This window comes from Mixophyes fleayi, chromosome 2 (assembly GCF_038048845.1).
Source record: "Mixophyes fleayi isolate aMixFle1 chromosome 2, aMixFle1.hap1, whole genome shotgun sequence".
NCBI classification, from domain to species: Eukaryota; Metazoa; Chordata; class Amphibia; order Anura; family Limnodynastidae; genus Mixophyes; species Mixophyes fleayi.
In genome coordinates this window covers 356,881,139-356,906,344 of record NC_134403.1, presented here as the reverse complement: position 1 = coordinate 356,906,344, position 25,206 = coordinate 356,881,139, and the positions used below count along the sequence as shown (strand labels likewise).

The window sequence follows — 25,206 nt, the reverse complement described above, 5'->3', positions numbered from 1 at the left end:
CCAAGGTGTAGCTACTATAGGATTCAGATTATGACGCTAACATCCAACATTAGATGTAATGCCTAAATAAGTTTATATCCTATATTTTATGTTACATGTATGAAATCAGGTAAATTTGCAAAGCTTGGTATCAAATTAGTTTTCCAAATAGAATAATTAATAAGATTTATGTAGATAAACTTACATTTCACTATGGGAATGGGTTTCTAAGGTGATCTAGCAATGAGATATTGTAAAAATAATCGTCAGACACCTGTTGCTCATTTGTTAGCAATGTCAACGCTTCTAAGTCACCGTGCCCGCAGTCCTGTGTATACTGGTGGTTACATAGGGATATCACCACCTAAAGCTCACTGCATGAAACTTATATACATATCTTTAACTGCCCAGTCTAGGTCTAAATCGAAATATGACAATAAGGGGCATAATTAATTAGCTTTTCCATCCGCGATTACGCGCGGCTGAGTGTGTAAAGTGACATTACGGTAACGCAACATTGCGGATTTCCCTTCGCAACCCTATGGGGTGCGCAAGGAAAAACTAATTGAATTTGCCCCTAATACTTTAAACGAGTATCATACAAGTGACACTATTATAAAGTAAATTAACCATATCATTGTGACCGGATGGGCTTACTGCGCCACCCAGTCTGTTGGGGGAATAAAATATAAACTTATTTAGGCATTACACTTAATGTTGGATGTTACTGTCATATTATGAATCCTGTAGTAGTTGCATTAGACTTTTTTTAATTAGCTTTTATTGTTTTATAAGAATTCTTATTAAATACGTGTAATCAATGATGATTGGAATTGCAGGATCTTTAAAAACCAACACGGACTGTTACCCCTCCCACCTCCAGTATTGAAACGCGTTGGTGATTGCAGGCTCCCTCCAGATGGATTTCTACTTTCTATTCGGCATATGCTGATGTGTTTATAACCCGGGTTTTCAACAACTTCACATCTTTAAGATATGAGATTTACAAGCTGATTCCTATCAACCATCTGATAGGAGTCCTTACACACTTTAATGAAAGAGACTGATTGAGTTTATTTTTAACTTTGCATTTTTTTTTATGTATAACATATTAAAATCTAAGTGGCTTTTGATCAAATTACAGGAGGAGTTTACTCTGCTCATTTTTCTATATATATGTTGCTGGAGAGAGTGATAAGTGCCTCTAAAAATCTAAAGAAGCTGATGAAGTTGCTGATAATCCAAACACTGATTTATCCATATGTTCGTGTGAGTGCAAAACTGACATTTCCCCTGTGGCTCTGGTGCATAACTATATTACACTATTGTATACATTTTTTATGTTATTGAGGAGCCCTTTAAGGATGTATCCAGACATTATTACGTTAGTGTAAGAAACAACATACACTATATGGATAAAAGTATTCGGATGCTTGACCATGACACCAACAGGGAGTATACAGGTATTCCTCACTTAACGACCGAGTTCCGTTCCTACGACTAGGTCGTTAAGCGAATTGGTCGCTAAGTGAGTACAGTACTGTTATATGCACCTACATGTATTGTAATCATTTTTATTGATTCTGAATGAAGAAATAGACTAAAGAAAACTGTATTTTGTTAGTTTGCTTTACATTACATAACACTGCATAACAGAAAATAAACATGTGTACAGTAAAGCTCTACAAACAGCAGCAATTATAACAATGAGGACCCAGGGAGAACCTGGTTGTAAGTCCGAGCGGTCATTAAATGGGTAGGTTGTTAAGTGAGGAATACCTGTAATGACATTGTATTCTAATGCATATACTTTAATATGGAGTTGGTCCCCCTTTGCAGAGATAACAGCTTCCACTCTTCTTGGAAGTCTTTCCACAAGATGTTGGAGTATTTCTGTGGGAAGTTTTGCCCATTCATTCTGTAGAGCATTTATGAGGTCATAAAAGGAGCGCAAAAAGATAAAAATATATGATATAGAGTATATATAAAATATACAAAAACAGTTATATTGTGCTACAATGCAATCTGGCATTTATGACCTCATAAATATGTACATAACTATCACTAATGCAGAAATACCCTAAATAACAATATTGTGGAAAAGTGTAATTGGGTAAAAATAAACATGTTCCTATAATATTTTTAAGAACGCGCACCACATTAATATATCATACAAGTTAACCCGTGCATGATACTCAAGCATTCTAGTCAAATCAAGCTACTTAAGGTGTTAAAAAGGTTCTTGTCATGCATTTGGGGCTAGCCCAGGCCTCCTCAGGGGAAGAGCGTTACTTCCCGACGCAAGCGCCCTTTTTTAACGTGGTTTTGTCCACATGTCACCACCTCATCATTTTTCTCCATCACCTCATCCTTCATCTTTATCGCCACATCTATCCAGACACAGGGATCTCTCTCAGCGGTCCTGAGTATCACACTCCTCTCGCTCTGTCACCCCCGGCAACCACCAACCACTCCCCACTGTCACCCCCGGCAACCACCAACCACTCCCAACTGTCACTTCTCCTTCAAGAAATATATATCTATTTTTTTAAAATCTTTATAAACACTTTTAACAATTAACAAATTAAATTAACAAATTAAAAACATCTTAGTATACCAAATTTCAGCCCTTTCTGAGTTTTTTTCCCCCACACACACGAAGAATTTAGTAGGTCAGTGTATAACTCTGCCCAACAGGTGGCGCTGCAGCAAATTTCAGCCCTTTCTGAGTTTTTTCCCCCACACACACTAAGAATTTAGTAGGTCAGTGTATAACTTCGCCCAGCAGGTGGCGCTGCAGCTTGTTTTTTTTTCCCCACACACAGACACACGCCACTAGGCTTTTATATAGTAGATATTTATGAGGTCAGGCACTGATGTAGGACGAGAAGACCTGGCTCGCAATCTCCGATCCAGTTAATTCCAAAGGTGCTCGATGGAGTTGAGGTCAGGGCTCTGTGCGGGCCAGTCAAGTTCTTCCACACCGAACTCATCAAACCATGTCTTTGTAGTCCTTGCTTTGTGCACTGGGGCACAGTTATGTCAGAATAGAAAAGAGCCTCCCCCAAACTGTTGCCACAAAGTTGGAAGCATAGCATTGTCCAAAATGACTTGGTGTGCTGAAGCATTAAGCTTGCCCTTCACTGGAAATAAGGGGCCTAGCCCAAATCCTGCAAACAGCCCCATACCATTATCCCTCCTCCACCAAATTTCATAGTTGGCATAATGCAGTCAGGCAGGTAATGTTCTCCAGGCATCCCCAAACTCAAACTTGGCCGTCAGACTGCCAAACAGAGAAGCGTGATTCGTCACTCCACAGAACACCTTTCCACTGCTCCACAGTCCAGTCAGTGTGCTTTACACCACTCCATCCGACGCTTGACATGGGTCTTGTTGATGAGAGGCCTGCATGCAGCTCCTCGGCCAAGGAAACCCATTCCATTAAGCTCCCGATGCACAGTTTTTGTGCTTACATTAATGCCAGTGGAAGTTCAGAACTCTTCAGCTATGGAATCAGCAGGGCGTTTTCGACCTTTACGCACCATGTGTCTAAGCAGTCATTGACCCTGCTCTGTGATTTTACGTGGTCTTCTGCTTCATGCCTGAGTTGCTGTTGTTCCTAAATGCTTCCACTTCTAATAATATCACTTACAGTTGAACGTGGAATATCCAGCAGGGATGAACCTTCATGAACCGTCTTATTGCATAGTTGCCATCCTTTCACAGTACCACGCTTGAAGTCACAGAGTTCTTCAGAATGACCCATTTTGTATCACAAAATGTTTGCAAATTGAGACTGCATGGCTAGGTGCTTGATTTTATACACCTCTGGCAACAAGTCTGAGTGAAACACCTCAATCCAAATATTAACAGGTTGCATTAGGCTGCCGATGAACATCTAAAACACATTGCATAGGAGGAAGTTCTTCGCTTGGGCTCCCTAAGTAGCCCCGGGCATAGTAAATAGCAGAGGTACTGCATTATGTATCGTACATGTATCATACCTAATCAGTGGTACCGTTGCATATTAACCACTAAATTACATAATCCTTGCAGTTCAGGTGTCTGCACCACAACTTACAGACTTCAAGTTGCAGAGAAACATAGCAACAAAAATAATAATATGTAATTGTTACGGCTAACAGTCTTATCATAAACTTGTAGAACAAGATGGAGAAGTCTTCACCTATAGCAGCCGCCTTTCCCGTAGAGCTTGTTATGCTCACAGGTACTCAGATGCCCCCAGGTCTTAAACTCAGAGTAGTACAGGTTTATGAACGTACCGTAGCGCAGAGTAGCGGGGAATAGTGAATCAAGCGTGGTCAGGAAACAGGCCGAAGACTTAGGTCCAAAGCAGGTACCGTGGTAAGAAACAGGCAAGATGTCAGGGCTGGCAGCAAACGAGGAGGGTCCAGAAACGAAGCAAAGGTCAGGGCAACAGGCAGAGAAGCAAAGTTCAATAACAAGGCCAAGGGTTATACACGAGTAATCCAAAACAAAAAACAGGTTCAAGGCACAGGAGCAGGTTAGCAAACAGCAACTGAGAACTATAACCGGCAGGGAGACTGGCCAATGGTAGCAGAGGAGCCCAGCAGGGAGAAATCAGCCTCAGGAGTTGGTAATTAATATAATTAAATTAACTAGTTGCGCATGCGCCAGGCTGCACCTAATGCCGGGACGCGCGCAAATACTACAGCGTCCCGATCGTTGCCTAGGCAATGGCCGGGGCGAAAACAGGAAGTGACGTCCCGGTTGTCATGGAGACGGCCGGGACACGTCCTGCTGGGCACATTGAGGCACCGCCGCGACTCGTGGCAGTAATTGTATATTTGATCTACAGAGTAGTACAATTCTTGATTCATTATGCATCTGAGTTAATTAAAAAATGATCAATAACATTTAGCACACTAAAATCACTGCAAATGGCTATAAATATTACACTTAGTAATAAAAACTCTACCGCTTAATGTAATCAGCGGGAAGATGTTCATTGGGATCATCCTTATCTGACGTGTCCTCTTCTTCATTGTTGTTATACCCAGGATTGACCATTCTGGGTGCATCTCCTTGAAACACACCAGAGAACAGTCTGAATTGCTGACCATCTATTGAGTCTCCATCTGTGTGGGGACTTACCGAATCCTCTGATTCCTCCTTTACAGATAATGTTTTGAGACTGTTGCAGAGATCCTCAGGGTCTGCTACACATACAGAATTTAAATCAATCTTAAAAACATTACTTCCATTAAATGACTCGTTCATATTATTTGCTGTGTTGGAAGTGAACGCCCCTGTCTTGCTAAGTCCTATAATTGTATCTTCTGATGGGACCTTCATACGTCTATCTGACACCGCAATGAATTTTGGATGTCTCCTGAGAATGTTATCTTCAGCTGAAGAGACAACATCTTCATTACTTGGTTCTTCTGATAAAATGACTCCTGAGAGTTGTAGATTAGACGTATCCAGGAGTGCAGAATGTTCTCTGGAGATTCCTTCTTCCATGGAACAGTCACTATCTTGACTTCCGGACTCTTGTTGGTCCACAACCCTATTGTCTGCATTATTTGCAATATAGGAGGCATTGTCCTGAAGTCTTGCCCTGGTTGTGTAGACTTCTTCATTTTCATTTCTCCCATTTGTTTCCATTGATATAATAGACACCAGGGGAATTAATTCATTATTCCCATTAAATAATGTTTCCTGTATTGGGAGGGATTTCTGACAGTGGAGAAAATATGTATTATTAGACAAACAACAGTATGCATTTACAAACACATATCACTTTTTTTAATGGCTTGTTCACCCCCCAGAACTAGTGTGACGGAATCTACAATGTGAAAATAACCTATGCTCTCTCATCCTGCTTAACCCCACATACTGATTCTTACTGTAATAATATTATATTTCATCACTACCTCACCTATATCACTACCTCACCTATATGACTGTAAACACACATTTATTTAACCTCTTTAATGCTTAATACCATTGTCCTGTCTACTTTTATGTCTGACAACGGTCATTTACTTCTGTTTGGAGTCATTTTGTGGTGGAAAAAGCATCTGTTGCACTACCCAGAATGCTTTGGTCCCAGCACTAGTGCACCAGACTAGTGACCGGCATCATAATGACACAAAGATGGCTGACATCCGACAACCAGATCAGGTTCAGACAACCAGAGAAGAATGTGTGTAAATAGTGAGGGGACAGCAGATTAATTAAAGTAACAGAAAAACAGTAATTGCTTTTTAAAGATAAAAGTAACCACAAAATTATTTTTATTGGCACAAGCATGCAGACATCTGTAAGGACTGGCTTGGCGAAGTGGTAACTCGACCATAACCGGGTCAGTATTTCTGGGACAATGAGTATCGCTCAGCTGCTTTGGCAAGAATTTTTCCAGAAATCCCAGCTGTAGCTGATTCTTTTTATTGTAGTGAGAGGCAGTAATATAAAAATTAGACATACTGGGCCTGATTCATCAAAATCTGCCGATTTTTAGCGTACTGTACGCAAAATCACTCTGCGCCTGCCCAGATCTGTGATGCACGGCCGTGTACGCAGCCCTGTCCGCTCTATCTTCGATCGCAAAGGACACTTACTACAGCCTACGATTTCGTGGAGTGAACAGGGCGGGGAAGAGGCGTTTTGCCATAGTCAATGTACAGTAGGGGCGCGCCAAACTCAAGCGCACTCAGCCACGTCCAAATCCAGCTCTGAACGTCTGAAAGTTACTTGTTTTTCTGCCGTATCTCTTGCTCCAGCTACAGAATTAGTCTGAGTCCTGATCAGTAGTGATGACAGTCTCGTATGCCGCTATAACATGTGTTTGCAATCACAAGCAACTGTAAAAATGTATTTTATGCTCAGTAGACAGTAACAAGATCCTAATAAATGTATTTCATGGGGGGGGGGGGGATAGATTTTTGTTTTAACTGATATATCATTAATGCCTATATTACTAACAGATAACATTAATTTCATTTTTTTTCATTGTTTGGCAAATTTACAATCCACATAGTTATTGGACGAACCCTGCAGCATCTTAGTAGAGCAGAGCAGACCTGCCCCCATATTCAACAGCGCACATATCTAATTACATTCCTTTAAATCTAAATGCAGGTTGCGCTCAGTATGCCTGATGTGATTAATCGGGCCCATTTTGGACCCCTCAAAGAATTTCAAACTGTTTCAATTTCAGCTTTGGAGATTAAAATTAAAGTAAAACTCAGTTTCATTGCTTAGTAGTTAAGCAGGTGGTAACCAGATTGGCTGGGCAGCCAACCACAAGCCCCAAACAGCACTCCTAGTGTCAGGGCCGTATTAACGCAATGGGCACACTGGGCAGTTGCCCGGGCGCCCCATGAGCATAGGGGCTCCATAGCTTGCCAAATATTCTGTATATTATTCCAGGAGATTTATTCAGAACCTTCAACCCCTCTTTATTAAAATGTTTAGGTGGACTAATCACCTCCGTATCAGCTGTCATCTGTACATGCCATCTTGCTGTTGCGAATACATATCTTGACCTTGACGAAAACATACAAGTACTAATTGTACATAAGTGGGTGAGTGGTTGTGTAGGTAGGTCCTCAGTGCACTGGTTTGACCGAGGGCCTATAATGCTGTTAAGACGGCTCTGCGTGGTGTCATACTCATTGACAAGCATCTCTTCTACAGGTATGAGATCCCTCACTACACTGCAGCGAGTGCTGCTCTAGAAATGGATGTATTCCCAAATGCAAGAGCATCATTGTTATGTGTCCATTATTAAAAACATGAAACAGTGACAGTATAAGTAAACAGCTGTTTTGTTGAGAACTAGAGGAAAAAATGAAAGAAAAAAAAAAACCACACTAACCAAAACATTTGGGGTGAAACTCTTTTTCCAGCTGATAAATCCAGTTTTGTCAAGTGTAATCAGACACAGCAGTGATAAAATCAAAAGAAAGACGGCACTTATAGCAATGACATATATTCTTATGTCACCTGTAATGAGAAGCAAGGCACAATTTGACCATTTCTGAATAACTCTCTCTCGATATTCTGCTCTATACTTATCATTGCACACCTTAAACATAAGGGACTGTGTTATTCAAAGATAACTCCACCCAAAACTAAAAGGACTACAGGCATTGAGGACTACAAAGGATCCAACAACAACTGCATACTCAGCAGAACTACATTTTTATTTGAACTACACACAATACAATACTATGTACTTTGAATTAGGGATGTGCACCGGCGACTTTTGAGGTCTCGTGTTTTGTGTTTTGGATCCGGATTGTCGTTATTTTTGGGGTTCGGATTTGTCTCGCAAAACACTTGACGAAAGGTCTCGGTTCGGATTTAAGGTTTTGGATTCGGATTTTTTTTGAAAAAAACATAAAAAGTTTAAAAATCAAGTTTTTGGGCTTATTTTCACTCCTAGGCTATTATTAACCTCAATAACATTCAATAACAAGCATTTCCACTAATTTACAGTGTATTCTGAACACCTCACAATATAGTTATTAGTCCAAAACGTTGCAACAAGGTATCTTTCTGGACTGCGTAGAGGAGTGGGTCACCACAATATATATTAAAAACCCTGAACTTTTATGATTCGCACCAATAAATGTACCTGGACTGCGTAGAGGAGTGGGTCACCACAATATCTTAAAAACCCTGAACTTTTATGAATCGCACCAATAAATGTACCTGGACTGCGTAGAGGAGTGGGTCACCACAATATCTTAAAAACCCTGAACTTTTATGAATCGCACCAATAAATGTACCTGGACTGCGTAGAGGAGTGGGTCACCACAATATATATTAAAAACCCTGAACTTTTATGATTCGCACCAATAAATGTACCTGGACTGCGTAGAGGAGTGGGTCACCACAATATATTAAAAACCCTGAACTTTTATGAATCGCACCAATAAATGTACCTGGACTGCGTAGAGGAGTGGGTCACCACAATATATATTAAAAACCCTGAACTTTTATGATTCGCACCAATAAATGTACCTGGACTGCGTAGAGGAGTGGGTCACCACAATATATTAAAAACCCTGAACTTTTATGAATCGCACCAATAAATGTACCTGGACTGCGTAGAGGAGTGGGTCACCACAATATATATAATAAGAAAACCATCAACTTGTATGATTCGCACCAATAAATGTACCTGGACTGCGTAGAGGAGTGGGTCACCACAATATCTTAAAAACCCTGAACTTTTATGAATCGCACCAATAAATGTACCTGGACTGCGTAGAGGAGTAGGTCACCACAATATATTAAAAACCCTGAACTTTTATGAATCGCACCAATAAATGTACCTGGACTGCGTAGAGGAGTGGGTCACCACAATATATATTAAAAACCCTGAACTTTTATGATTCGCACCAATAAATGTACCTGGACTGCGTAGAGGAGTGGGTCACCACAATATCTTAAAAACCCTGAACTTTTATGAATCGCACCAATAAATGTACCTGGACTGCGTAGAGGAGTGGGTCACCACAATATCTTAAAAACCCTGAACTTTTATGAATCGCACCAATAAATGTACCTGGACTGCGTAGAGGAGTGGGTCACCACAATATATTAAAAACCCTGAACTTTTATGAATCGCACCAATAAATGTACCTGGACTGCGTAGAGGAGTGGGTCACCACAATATATATTAAAAACCCTGAACTTTTATGATTCGCACCAATAAATGTACCTGAACTGCGTAGAGGAGTGGGTCACCACAATATATTAAAAACCCTGAACTTTTATGAATCGCACCAATAAATGTACCTGGACTGCGTAGAGGAGTGGGTCACCACAATATATATTAAAAACCCTGAACTTTTATGAATCGCACCAATAAATGTACCTGGATTGCGTAGAGGAGTGGGTCACCACAATATATATTAAAAACCCTGAACTTTTATGATTCGCACCAATAAATGTACCTGGACTGCCTAGAGGAGTGGGCACTGGGCACCACAATAAAATATATAAAAAACCTTCAACAGGTCTGCATTACACTACACATACGGCTGCTCCTCCATCCTCTCCATCATATACATGTTGGAGTTTTAGCGTGTGACAACCTCTTGTTTTTGATAATGTCAGTGCATTTTGAATATTTTTTAATTTGCCCCACACCACTGAATGTACTTTATCTATGATACGCATCTATCTATCTTGACTGCGTAGTGTGGTGGCCCCGGTACACAATTTGGTACCGAGGCCACAATATAATTAAAAAACTCTCCACGTGTCAGAATTCCACCAAAAAAGGGTATGGACTGCGTAGTGTGGTGGCCCCGGTACACAATTTGGTACCGAGGCCACAATATAATTAAAAAATTGGGCATCAACTGTCACCGTTGTTTAATATCTGATACACCTAAATATGGACTGCACAGTGGAGTGGCCCCGGTAGTAAATTTGGTGCCGGGGCCACAATACCTCCTCCAACTTCCAAGTGTAGTGTTTATAAAGACAGACAGCGTCGAAGTGTTATTAGTTGACTTTCTTAACCCTAAAATTGTCCCTGTTGCAAATATTCGTGCAATGGACAGTTACTTTTTTATTGAAAGACTCAAGCTTTCAAGTGTAGTGTTTATAAAATATAAACAACAATACAGTAGTTTTAGAGCACGTCAATACCTCTTGTTTTAAATTATGACACGGCATTTTACTTTTGGTTTAATTTCTTGAATTTTTTTAAATTTGGTTTTACTTTTTGAACATGGCAAACGACTGTTGATTGGTCATATAATGCAAAAAAAAAAGGTCCAAGATGGAATGGTCCTTGGGCCCTCACACCCACCCTTATGTTGTTGAAATAGGACATGCACACTTTAACAAACCAATCATTTCAGCGACAGGGCCTACCAAACAACTTTGGCTGAAATGATTGGTTTGTTTGGGCCCCCACACCAAAAAAGCTATTCATCTCTCCCTGTACAGACTAAACAGGCTCTACTGAGGCAAGATGTCGTCCTCATCCTCAACCTCTGATTCCTCTCCCCCTACAGTGTGTACTTCCTCCTCATCACACATTATCAATTCGTCCCCGCTGGACTCCACAACCACAGGTCCCTCTGTACTGTCTGGAGGGCAGTGCTGTACTTCATTGAGGAATTGATTATTCATTTTTATAAACATCATTTTTTCAACGTTCTGAGGAAGCAACCTCCTTCGCCGCTCACTGACCAGGTTCCCCGCTGCACTAAAAACTCTTTCCGAGTACACACTGGAGGGGGGACAACTCAGGTAAAATAGAGCCAGTTTGTACAGGGGCTTCCAAACTGCCTTTTTTTCCTGCCAGTAACAATATGGACTGTCTGACATGTCTACTTGGATGGTGTCAGCAAAGTAATCATCCACAATTTTTTCTATTGTGACAGCATCCAATGCAGCGAGAGTAGACATGTCTGCAATGGTTGGCAGGTCCTTCAGTCCGGACCAGATGTTATCAGCATCCCCGCCAGTGCCTCTTTTGGGAAAACTGAGCTTTTTCCTCGCAGCCATAGATGTGGAAGAAAATGAGGGTGGAGCTGTTGGCATGTCACGGTCCTCTTCAGAGGACAATCTCCTGACCAGCAGGTCTTTGCACCGCTGTAGACTTGTGTCCGCCGGAAACAGAGACACAACATACGCTTTAAACCGAGGATCGAGCACGGTGGCCAGAATGTATTCCTCTGACTTTAAAAGAGTGACCACCCTCGGATCCTGGCAAAGCGTACGAAGGGCTACATCCACAAGAGCTACATGCTTGGTGTAATCGCAATGGCTTATCAGCTCCTCCCTCACTTTCTCAAGCTGCTTCTGCAACAGCCTGATCAGGGGAATGACCTGACTCAAGCTGGCAGTGTCGGAACTGACTTCTCGTGTGGCAAGTTCAAATGGCTGCAGAACCTTGCACAACACGGAAATCAGTCTCCACTGCGCTTGACTGAGGCGCATCCCCACTCCTTTGCCTATGTCGTAGGTGGCTGTGTAGGCCTGAATGGCCTTTTGCTGCTCCTCCATCCTCTGCAGCATATAGAGGGTGGAGTTCCAGCGCGTCACAACCTCTTGTTTGAGGTGATGGCAGGGCAGGTTCATGCTTTTTTGATGTGCCTCTAGTCTGCGGTAGGCACTGGCTGAATGCCGAAAGTGTCCAGCAATATTGCGCGCCACCGCAAGCATCTCCTGCACACCCCTGTCACTCTTGAGGTAATGCTGCACCACCAAATTAATGGTGTGGGCAAAACATGGGACGTGCTGGAAATTGCCCATATTTAATGCCCGCACAATGTTACTGGCATTGTCTGACACCACAAATCCCCATGAGAGTCTAAGTGGGGTAAGCCACTGGGAGATAATTTCCCTCATTTTCTCTAATATGTTGTCAGCGTTGTGCCTCTTATTAAAGCCTGTAATACACAATGTTGCCTGCCTTTGCACGAGCCGCCATTTTGTAGTTGCTGCTACTAATGCAGCTGTTGCTGTTGCTGTGGAAGGGGATGCATCTACCCAGTGGGCTGTCACAGTCATATAGTCCTTTGTTTGCCCAGAACCACTTGTCCACATGTCCGTGGTTAAGTGGACAGTGGGTACAACCGCATTTTTTAGAGCACTGAGGACACTTGATCGTACTTCTCTGTACATTTTTGGTATCGCCTGCCTAGTGAAGTGGAATCTCGACGGGATTTGGTACCGGGGACACAATACCTCCATCAACCCTCTAAATCCCACTCCACTGATGGCGGACACCGGGCGCACGTCTAACACCAACATTGCAGTTACAGCCGCAGTTATACGCTTTGCAATAGGGTGACTACTATTGTATTTTGTGGTCATGGCAAACGACTGTTGGACGGTCAATTGTTTTGTGAAAGACTTAGCGGTCTTACGACTTCCCCTCTGGGAAGATGACCGACTAACAGCAGCAACAGCAGCAGTGGCAGTAGTAGGCGTACCGCTGCAGGATTCCTCGGATGAATCCCGTATTGAGGAGGACTCAGTCTGGCTGCTGACTTGGCCTGCAGGACTGAATCTGATGGAGATTGTGGAGGAAGTTGACGAGGAGGGTGTTGCTGGTGTGTATCCAACTGGACCACGGGATTTAGGTGTCCCTGTACCGATGAGGGTCCTAGCCCCAGTTCCTGAACTAACCACTGAACTATGAAGGTTATTCAGGTGACGTATAAGGGAGGATGTTCCTAGGTGGGCAAGATCCTTACCCCTGCTTATTTGAGCTTTACATAAGCTACATATGGCCATACATTGGTTGTCTGGATTTGGATAAAAATAACTCCAGACCGAAGAGGTGCATTTTTTGGTCTTCTGACCAGGCATGACGATGGGCTTTTTCATCCCATGGACATCAGCTGTTTCCCCCCCTGGTGCCTCATTTACAATAACCACATCACCATCCTCATCATCAAGTTCCTCCACAGCGCCAGCTACATCATCAATAGCCTCCTCCCGAGCCACCTCTTCCCGTACAGTGATGGGAAGGTCAGGCTTGACAACCACCAACATCCTTGGACTCGCCTTGTGGATTTGTGATAATTTCTCTTTAGAAGGCAGAGTTGTTTGCTGTTTTGTTGCTGACAGCATAACTCTCTTCAATTTTTTGTAGGGGGGGGGAGGAGGAGGAGGGGTAAGATCCGTGGGTGAAGCTGAACCACTAGTCATGAACACGGGCCAGGGCCTAAGCCGTTCCTTGCCACTCCGTGTCGTAAATGGCATATTGGCAACTTTACGTTTCTCCTCAGATGATTTTAAGTTTCTCTTTTTGCTACTTTTTCTTAACTTGGGCTTTTTGGATTTTACATGCCCGGTACTACGAGATTGGGCATCGGGCTTGGAAGATGACGTTGATGGCATTTCATCGTCTATGTCATGACTAGTGGCAGCAGCTTCAGCATTAGGAGGAAGTGGGTCTTGATCTTTCCCTACTTTATCCTCCAAATTTTTGGTCTCCATTATATGTAGCACAAGATACTGCAGAATGTGTGAACTTGGTAATATTGCAGTACCAATGGACTTATACTGCTGTATTGGTTTTGCAAATTTGGTTATAATTATTATATTTTTTTTTTTTTTTAATTTTTTTTTTTTTTTTACTTTTTTTTTATTTTTTAAAAACTTGGGAATAATGGGGAAATAACTATGCCCTTAGAAGCACAGAGCACAGGACACAGCACCACTGGACTGAACAGGACACGGCACAGGACCCAGCAGCACTACGGAACTCAGCAGGACAGAGCACAGGACACAGCACCACTGGACTGATACTGCAGAATGTGTGAACTTTGTAATATTGCAGTACCAATGGACTTATACTGCTGGATTGGTTTTGCAAATTTGGTTATAATTATTATATATTTTTTTTTTTTTTTAATTTTTTATTTTTTTTTACTTTTTTTTTATTTTTTAAAAACTTGGGAATAATGGGGAAATAACTATGCCCTTAGAAGCACAGAGCACAGGACACAGCACCACTGGACTGAACAGGACACGCACAGGACCCAGCAGCACTACGGAACTCAGCAGGACAGAGCACAGGACACAGCACCACTGGACTGATACTGCAGAATGTGTAAACTTTGTAATATTGCAGTACCACTGGACTTTTACTGCTGAATGTGTGAACTTGGTAATATTGCAGTACCAATGGGCTTATACTGCAGGATTGGTTGTGCAAATTTTGTGGTAATTAAAAAAAATTAAATTAGTTTTTGGTATTTTTTTAAATAACTTTTTTTTATTTTTTTAAACACAGGGGAATATTGGGGAAATAACTATGCCCTTAGAAGCACAGAGCACAGGACACAGCACCACTGGACTGAACAGGACACAGCACTGGACCCAGCAGCACCACTGACCTCAGAAGGACAGAGCACAGCACACAGCACCACTGGACTGATACTGCAGAACACAGCACAGCACAGCACAGCACAGCACAGCACAGAACTAAACAGCACAGCACAGAACTAAACAGCACAGCACAGAACTAAACAGCACAGCACGAGATCTACCAGGACAGAGGACCACCTAACACACCCTCCCTCTACCCTGATCAATGCCCGAGTGAAGATGGCGGCGACTAGCGGGGAATTTATAGGATCCGAGTATCGCGAGATCCGACAACGGGATTATGAGTCAGAGCCTCAGTTTCAGATTTGAATTTGGCGCCAATACCCGGATCTGTCTCGGATCCGACTCGGATCGGCAACGTTCGGATGGGCTCGGATTTCATAAATCCGAGTGCGCTCATCCCTACTTTGAATGGAATTACCCATTAACAGGCATACTTACACAAATTGAGGTGCACAGCGAGATGAACACTGATATTGTGCTGTGCCTGCTCTGTTTTAAGCTTCCTAAATTACCTATTATGTATTATTCAATATATATATAAAATGATGTGCCATGTATAATACAGTATATTATACATTTACTGAGCAACAATCTCCATTTGTCAAAGTTACTGGTGTGTCCTGCATAACTACTGTATGGCCAGTCATTCCCCAAGATTATCTATTGGGCTACAGTTTGGTCTAGCTCTGTCAATGTTTTGATGCTCTGATTGGCTAGTTTGGTTTAGCTTTGTGAATGTTCTGATGCTCTGATTGGCTAGATTGGTCTAGCTTTGTGAATGTTCTGATGCTCTGATTGGTTACAGTTTGATTCTAACCATTTAGACATGCCATGTACTAATGCTGCATTTTGGTCTAGCTCTTTAAATTTATTGAAGTACTAGACATCAATAAACTTAAATAAAAAGTATCAACAGGGGAAATAGGCAGCCAATTACATATCAACCCATGCGCAAGAATTCACATCTGTAATGCAAAATTATATACTGTAGGTTGCTTATGTAAAATGTATCATTGAGTGTCTTGAGCTCAGTGGCTGGTATGTATTTCACCATGTTTTGGTAACTGTATACATGAACAACAGATGGATACAATGAGTGCAAAATGTGTTTCTCATCTTTGTAAAAACACAATATAGAGACAATAGAATGGTTATAAACTCATATGTTATGGCTTATATTTAGGGGTAAATTTATCAAGCTGCGGGTTTGAAAAAGTGGAGATGTTGCCTATAGCAACCAATCAGATTCTAGATGTCATTTTGTAGAATGTACTAAATAAATAATAACTGGAATCTGATTGGTTGCTATGGGCAACAACTCAATTTTTTTTAAAACCCGCAGCTTGATAATTTTAATCCTTAGTCACTTTCCTTATGCATCCCCTTTCATTCCATCTGCAGTATCTACTCACCCTTTAATTTTAAAATAAAATAAAAACTCCATAAATTGTATCACAAAAATTATATAAATCATACTTACCTATCACCTGAGGGGCTTTTGTAATGACACATGTAATGGGAGAGGCCACTGCGTTATTGGTATTCATTGCAGATGCGATCACTGATATACAATAGTTGGTGTTGGGCAGAAGTGAGCTTATCTCATTGGTGTAATTTTCTGTAGAAACATCCTTGATCTGTATAGGATCCTGTGTGATATAAAAATATCAACATCATTATAAAACATTTTGAACAGCAGACACTTTGCGTGGCCAAAATTGTATAAACTATACCTACACTCTAGGACAAATGGGGGAAATAAGACCGTTGCAAGATTGGCATCTGCAACGGGACACTGTCCTCAGGGGGCACGTGTGGGATGGTTCCTGTTCCAGTTGCTACAACCATGATATTATGCCAGGGGGAAGGGAAGAGGTCTGCCTGCTGTGAGACAGAGCTTCTGTAAGCCATTGCTGTACCATTAAAAGACAGGAAAGAAGCTCTATTAACCAACACTACTGGATAATAGAAGGTAGTGAGTAGAATCTCCAGATATGGATCTTCTTTGTATACTGATCAACAGATTGGGGTCAGCTTGGGAGACTGGCCACAAGACCAAGTTTTGCTTTGTATACTGGTCACCAGATCAGTGTTTTTGGTTTGTATTTAGTGTACCAGACTGTACTCAGGTTTGTATACTAATCACCTGCATAAGTTTTGTGTTGCATACTGGCCACTAGACTACGTATATTGTTTTATATGTTATCAGAATATTGGGCCTATTTATCATACTGACCACTGATCTTTAGAAAACTACTATAACAATCCTTGTATCGCAGCTTATTGCTGCAAATAAAAATATGTTTTCTCCACTATCATCATCATCACCATTTATTTATATAGCGCCACTGATTCCGCAGTGCTGTACAGAGAACACACCCACATCAGTCCCTGCCCCATTGGAGCTAAATTCCCTAACATACACACACAGACAGACAGACAGAGAGAGAGAGACTAGGGTCAATTTTGATAGCAGTTGATTAACCTACTAGTATGTTTTTGGAGTTTGGGAGGAAACCAGAGCACCCGGAGGAAACCCACGCTAAAACGGGAGAACATACAAACTCCACACAGATAAGGCCATAGTCGGGAATTGAACTCATGTCCCCAGTGCTGTGAGGCAGAAGTGCTAACCACTGAGCCACCGTGCTGCCCACTAAGCCTGTAGTGACAGTGCAAGTGGCTGTTCCGTCAAGTTTTATCTCATGCATTATTACCATGGGGAAGCTGTCTCAAGCTGCACAAAGGTGGCTAAACTTTATATTGTTAGCAGAGATCAGGGAGAAGTGGTAAAGCATGGCACAATCTGGGTAACCTCATGGGGCCAGGTGGTCATACGGATTGCCAGGATTCCAGTAACCTTTTATTTTAGTTTAAAACTTTTTTTATTATTTTTCAAAGGGGAAAATTATAATAAGCACATTGCGTATATAAATCTTCTATAAGTCAATGAATCACATTACAAATGAAAACATCATCCTACATTATTAAGTTCAATATATAATGATATATTGATAATTATACCATAAACAATTGATGAGTGAACTTGCTTAGAACTTGTTTGAGCATATCAATCAAAATAGGTATATTAGGTGTATAACGATGTATAATTATAATATTATGATGTATAAGAAAAAAGGATATCCAAGAAAAAGAAAAAAGTGCAATAGGGATAATTGGGAGTGAGGGGATACAAATAGGGGGGGTTTGAAGGAATGGTCGTTGTCTATGTTAAAGTAGGAATAGATTATTCTAATGGTAAGAAAATCTTTAGGTAAAAAGTGTGTATACACATGGTGGGGGATTTAACAAAAGGAGAATCTAATTATAGCAGTTATAGATTGTAGGGGGTCGATAATTGGGCGGACAAGGTGTATCTAGCTTCAATCCGGTTGCCTAAGAAGATACCACTTAGTGAGTTCAAAAAGTTTGAAAATATTTTGTTGAATAGGAGTTGCTACTGATTCGATGTACAATCCCTATTTTTTGTGAAACTTTATTACCCCTTTTTTGATATCAGAGTGTAGCTTTTCTATCTAGATAAATAATGTCTAATAACATTGTCAGGAGTTCACCCAAGGTTGGAGAGATTGGGGATGTCCATTACTGCTGGGTACACACTACACTGTTTTCATCCAATAATCGGCTCAATCAGCCGACATATGACCGCTCGTTCAAAAGTCGGGGTCAGTGTGTGCATTGACACAATGGTCGAAAGTCTGCCCAAATGGACGATTGTCGCCTCATTTGGTTGGTCGTACTGTTTAATATTTTCATTCCAATCTCGTTTCCGCTGTGCAGTGTGTATAAACTTCCAACCGATCCACAACAGTGAGTACGAAATTACAGTCATTGCTCACGACAACATGGATGTAAAAAGTCGCTAAAGGGACGTCCGCTCTTCCCTTTATCGTCCTAAACAAGGCTAGTGTGTATGCAGTCCATGGACCGAGCGATCGGACCGATCGCATGTAAAATCGCTCTGCATAAAAAGTTGGTCGAAATTTCTGTAGTGTGTACCTAGCTTTAGAATCAGTTGTTTAGCCACAGTGACTATTACTGTTAGGGCAGGAAAACTTTCAGTGAAGGGTAGAGCATCTTTCCTAGGGATGTGCACCGGCGACTTTTGAGGTCTCGTGTTTTGTGTTTTGGATCCGGATTTTCGTTATTTTTGAGGTTCGGATTTGTCTCGCAAAACACTTGACGAAAGGTCTCGGTTCGGATTTAAGGTATTGGATTCGGATTTTTTTTGAAAAAAACATAAAAAGTTTAAAAATCAAGTTTTTGGGCTTATTTTCACTCCTAGGCTATTATTAACCTCAATAACATTCAATAACAAGCATTTCCACTAATTTACAGTGTATTGTGAACACCTCACAATATAGTTATTAGTCCAAAACGTTGCAACAAGGTATCTTTCTGGACTGCGTAGAGGAGTGGGTCACCACAATATATATTAAAAACCCTGAACTTTTATGATTCGCACCAATAATTGTACCTGGACTGCGTAGAGGAGTGGGTCACCACAATATCTTAAAAACCCTGAACTTTTATGATTCGCACCAATAATTGTACCTGGACTGCGTAGAGGAGTGGGTCACCACAATATCTTAAAAACCCTGAACTTTTATGATTCGCACCAATAATTGTACCTGGACTGCGTAGAGGAGTGGGTCACCACAATATCTTAAAAACCCTGAACTTTTATGATTCGCACCAATAATTGTACCTGGACTGCGTAGAGGAGTGGGTCACCACAATATCTTAAAAACCCTGAACTTTTATGATTCGCACCAATAATTGTACCTGGACTGCGTAGAGGAGTGGGTCACCACAATATCTATTAAAAACCCTGAACTTTTATGATTCGCACCAATAAATGTACCTGGACTGCGTAGAGGAGTGGGTCACCACAATATATATTAAAAACCCTGAACTTTTATGAATCGCACCAATAAATGTACCTGGACTGCGTAGAGGAGTGGGTCACCACAATATATATTAAAAACCCTGAACTTTTATGATTCGCACCAATAAATGTACCTGGACTGCGTAGAGGAGTGGGTCACCACAATATCTATTAAAAACCCTGAACTTTTATGATTCGCACCAATAAATGTACCTGGACTGCGTAGAGGAGTGGGTCACCACAATATATATTAAAAACCCTGAACTTTTATGATTCGCACCAATAAATGTACCTGGACTGCGTAGAGGAGTGGGTCACCACAATATATATTAAAAACCCTGAACTTTTATGATTCGCACCAATAAATGTACCTGGACTGCGTAGAGGAGTGGGTCACCACAATATATATTAAAAACCCTGAACTTTTATGAATCGCACCAATAAATGTACCTGGACTGCGTAGAGGAGTGGGTCACCACAATATATATTAAAAACCCTGAACTTTTATGATTCGCACCAATAAATGTACCTGGACTGCGTAGAGGAGTGGGTCACCACAATATCTATTAAAAACCCTGAACTTTTATGATTCGCACCAATAAATGTACCTGGACTGCGTAGAGGAGTGGGTCACCACAATATATATTAAAAACCCTGAACTTTTATGATTCGCACCAATAAATGTACCTGGACTGCGTAGAGGAGTGGGTCACCACAATATCTATTAAAAACCCTGAACTTTTATGAATCGCACCAATAAATGTACCTGGACTGCGTAGAGGAGTGGGTCACCACAATATATATTAAAAACCCTGAACTTTTATGATTCGCACCAATAAATGTACCTGGACTGCGTAGAGGAGTGGGTCACCACAATATATATTAAAAACCCTGAACTTTTATGAATCGCACCAATAAATGTACCTGGACTGCGTAGAGGAGTGGGTCACCACAATATATATTAAAAACCCTGAACTTTTATGATTCGCACCAATAAATGTACCTGGACTGCGTAGAGGAGTGGGTCACCATAATATCTATTAAAAACCCTGAACTTTTATGATTCGCACCAATAAATGTACCTGGACTGCGTAGAGGAGTGGGTCACCACAATATATATTAAAAACCCTGAACTTTTATGATTCGCACCAATAAATGTATCTGGACTGCGTAGAGGAGTGGGCACTGGGCACCACAATAAAATATATAAAAAACCTTCAACAGATCTGCATTACACTACACATACGGCTGCTCCTCCATCCTCTCCATCATATACATGTTGGAGTTTTAGCGTGTGACAACCTCTTGTTTTTGATAATGTCAGTGCATTTGGAATATTTTTCAATTTGCCCCACACCACTGAATGTACTTTATCTATGATACGCAATACGCATCTATCTATCTTGACTGCGTAGTGTGGTGGCCCCGGTACACAATTTGGTACCGAGGCCACAATATAATTTAAAAACCCTCCACGTGTCGGAATTCCACCAAACAAGTATCTGGACTGCATAGTGGGGTGGCCCCGGTACCCAATTTGATACCGGGGCCACAATACCTCCTCCAAACATGCTCCAGACAATTCGTCATTGACAGACCCCAGACAGACAGGGTCGTAGTGTTATTGTTTGACTTTGTAAACCCAAAAAAATGTCCCTGTTGCACATAGTCGTGCAATGAAGACTGACTTTTTCATTTAAAGGCACGATCTTTAAAGTGTAGTGTTTGTAAGTCTAAGTCATATTATACTTTTGGTAAAATTGGTTTTTTTTGTTCCTCTTTATGGTAATTAATTAGTAATAGAATTAAAGTAGGAAATAGAATTAAATAGAATTAAAGTAGGAAATAGAGTGGTATAGAGTTGTAGTGTGGTATAGATAGAGTGGTCCACACAATATAATAATAAAACCCTCAACTGGTCTGAATTCCACCAAACAAGTATCTTGACTGCGTAGTGTGGTGGCCCCGGTACACAATTTGGTACCGAGGCCACAATATAATTTAAAAACCCTCCACGTGTCGGAATTCCACCAAACAAGTATCTGGACTGCATAGTGGGGTGGCCCCGGTACCCAATTTGATACCGGGGCCACAATACCTCCTCCAAACATGCTCCAGACAATTCGTCATTGACAGACCCCAGACAGACAGGGTCGTAGTGTTATTGTTTGACTTTGTAAACCCAAAAAAATGTCCCTGTTGCACTTGCACATAGTCGTGCAATGAAGACTGACTTTTTCATTTAAAGGCACGATCTTTAAAGTGTCAGAAAGAGAGAGAAGACACAGGAGAGGAGAGTTGTAGCTGGGGACCTGGGGTGGAAGCTCCCAGGCTCCCCCAGCATTGCCTGGAAGTCTGAGCGTGGTGACTGAGCCAGGGCAAGGAATGTGTGCCCTGGATGAGGGGGAGAACTCCATGCCACTATAGTGAACCCAAGAGAGAGGGGGACACTGCACATGGAAGAGGCCCTGGAGTGAGGGCTGCTACAAGAGGCATGGTAGCTGTAGTGTCAGATCCTGAGGCTGAGAGTACACAGAGTGATGTGTCAGAGCCCGCAGAGGAGGGATGAGCTGCAGTTGAGAGGTCTGTTGTTGAAATAGGACATGCACACTTTAACAAACCAATCATTTCAGCGACAGGGCCTACCAAACAACTTTGACTGAAATGATTGGTTTGTTTGGGCCCCCACACCAAAAAAGCTATTCATCTCTCCCTGTACAGACTAAACAGGCTCTACTGAGGCAAGATGTCGTCCTCATCCTCAACCTCTGATTCCTCTCCCCCTACAGTGTGTACTTCCTCCTCATCACACATTATCAATTCGTCCCCGCTGGACTCCACAACCACAGGTCCCTCTGTAGTATCTGGAGGGCAGTGCTGTACTTCATTGAGGAATTGATTATTCATTTTTATAAACATCATTTTTTCAACGTTGTGAGGAAGCAACCTCCTTCGCCGCTCACTGACCAGGTTCCCCGCTGCACTAAAAACTCTTTCCGAGTACACACTGGAGGGGGGACAACTCAGGTAAAATAGAGCCAGTTTGTACAGGGGCTTCCAAACTGCCTTTTTTTCCTGCCAGTAACAATATGGACTGTCTGACATGTCTACTTGGATGGTGTCAGCAAAGTAATCATCCACAATTTTTTCTATTGTCACAGCATCCAATGCAGCGAGAGTAGACATGTCTGCAATGGTTGGCAGGTCCTTCAGTCCGGACCAGATGTTATCAGCATCCCCGCCAGTGCTTCTTTTGGGAAAACTGAGCTTTTTCCTCGCAGCCATAGATGTGGAAGAAAATGAGGGTGGAGCTGTTGGCATGTCACGGTCCTCTTCAGAGGACAATCTCCTGACCAGCAGGTCTTTGCACCGCTGTAGATTTGTGTCCGCCGGAAACAGAGACACAACATACGCTTTAAACCGAGGATCGAGCACGGTGGCCAGAATGTATTCCTCTGACTTTAAAAGAGTGACCACCCTCGGATCCTGGCAAAGCGTATGAAGGGCTACATCCACAAGAGCTACATGCTTGCTGTAATCGCAATGGCTTACCAGCTCCTCCCTCACTTTCTCCAGCTGCTTCTGCAACAGCCTGATCAGGGGAATGACCTGACTCAAGCTGGCAGTGTCGGAACTGACTTCTCGTGTGGCAAGTTCAAATGGCTGCAGAACCTTGCACAACACGGAAATCAGTCTCCACTGCGCTTGACTGAGGCGCATCCCCACTCCTTTGCCTATGTCGTAGGTGGCTGTGTAGGCCTGAATGGCCTTTTGCTGCTCCTCCATCCTCTGCAGCATATAGAGGGTGGAGTTCCAGCGCGTCACAACCTCTTGTTTGAGGTGATGGCAGGGCAGGTTCAAGCTTTTTTGATGTGCCTCTAGTCTGCGGTAGGCACTGGCTGAATGCCGAAAGTGTCCAGCAATTTTGCGGGCCACCGCAAGCATCTCCTGCACACCCCTGTCACTCTTGAGGTAATGCTGCACCACCAAATTAATGGTGTGGGCAAAACATGGGACGTGCTGGAAATTGCCCATATTTAATGCCCGCACAATGTTACTGGCATTGTCTGACACCACAAATCCCCATGAGAGTCTAAGTGGGGTAAGCCACTGGGAGATAATTTCCCTCATTTTCTCTAATATGTTGTCAGCGTTGTGCCTCTTATTAAAGCCTGTAATGCACAATGTTGCCTGCCTTTGCATGAGCAGCCATTTTGTAGATGCTGCTACTGATGCAGCTGTTGCTGTTGCTGCGGAAGGGGATGCATCTACCCAGTGGGCTGTCACAGTCATATAGTCCTTCGTTTGCCCAGAACCACTTGTCCACATGTCCGTGGTTAAGTGGACAGTGGGTACAACCGCATTTTTAAGAGCACTGAGGACACTTGATCGTACTTCTCTGTACATTTTTGGTATCGCCTGCCTAGTGAAGTGGAATCTCGAGGGGATTTGGTACCGGGGACACAATACCTCCATCAACCCTCTAAATCCCACTCCACTGATGGCGGACACCGGGCGCACGTCTAACACCAACATTGCAGTTACAGCCGCAGTTATACGCTTTGCAATAGGGTGACTACTATCGTATTTGGTGGTCATGGCAAACGACTGTTGGACGGTCAATTGTTTGGTGAAAGACTTAGCGGTCTTACGACTTCCCCTCTGGGAAGATGACCGACTAACAGCAGCAACAGCAGCAGTGGCAGTAGTAGGCGTACCGCTGCAGGATTCCTCGGATGAATCCCGTATTGAGGAGGACTCAGTCTGGCTGCTGACTTGGGCTGCAGGACTGAATCTGATGGAGATTGTGGAGGAAGTTGACGAGGAGGGTGTTGCTGGTGTGTATCCAACTGGACCACGGGATTTAGGTGTCCCTGTACCGATGAGGGTCCTAGCCCCAGTTCCTGAACTAACCACTGAACTATGAAGGTTATTCAGGTGACGTATAAGGGAGGATGTTCCTAGGTGGGCAAGATCCTTACCCCTGCTTATTTGAGCTTTACATAAGCTACATATTGCCATACATTGGTTGTCTGGATTTGGATAAAAATAACTCCAGACCGAAGAGGTGCATTTTTTGGTCTTCTGACCAGGCATGACGATGGGCTTTTTCATCCCATGGACATCAGCTGTTTCCCCCCCTGGTGCCTCATTTACAATAACCACATCACCATCCTCATCATCAAGTTCCTCCACAGCGCCAGCTACATCATCAATAGCCTCCTCCCGAGCCACCTCTTCCCGTACAGTGATGGGAAGGTCAGGCTTGACAACCACCAACACCCTTGGACTCGCCTTGGGGATTTGTGATAATTTCTCTTTAGAAGGCAGAGTTGTTTGCTGTTTTGTTGCTGACAGCATAACTCTCTTCAATTTTTTGTAGGGGGGGGGGAGGAGGAGGAGGGCTAAGATCCGTGGGTGAAGCTGAACCACTAGTCATGAACACGGGCCAG

The 25,206-nt window shown here is 42.4% G+C and overlaps 1 protein-coding gene across 1 annotated transcript in view; it reads right to left on the bottom strand.

The window, feature by feature from the left end:
* Positions 1–1,767: 1,767 nt before the first annotated feature.
* The window catches only part of LOC142139513 (uncharacterized), a 34,988-nt gene continuing 11,549 nt past the window's right edge, over positions 1,768–25,206 (bottom strand). Inside the window, exons 6-8 of the mRNA XM_075197183.1 lie at positions 16,325–16,493; positions 7,844–7,971; positions 1,768–5,700 (exon numbers count right to left, since the gene is read on the bottom strand). Of these exons, the coding sequence (XP_075053284.1) occupies positions 4,936–5,700; positions 7,844–7,971; positions 16,325–16,493 (1,062 nt within the window). The 3' untranslated portion in view covers positions 1,768–4,935. The remainder of the gene's footprint in view (positions 5,701–7,843; positions 7,972–16,324; positions 16,494–25,206) is intronic.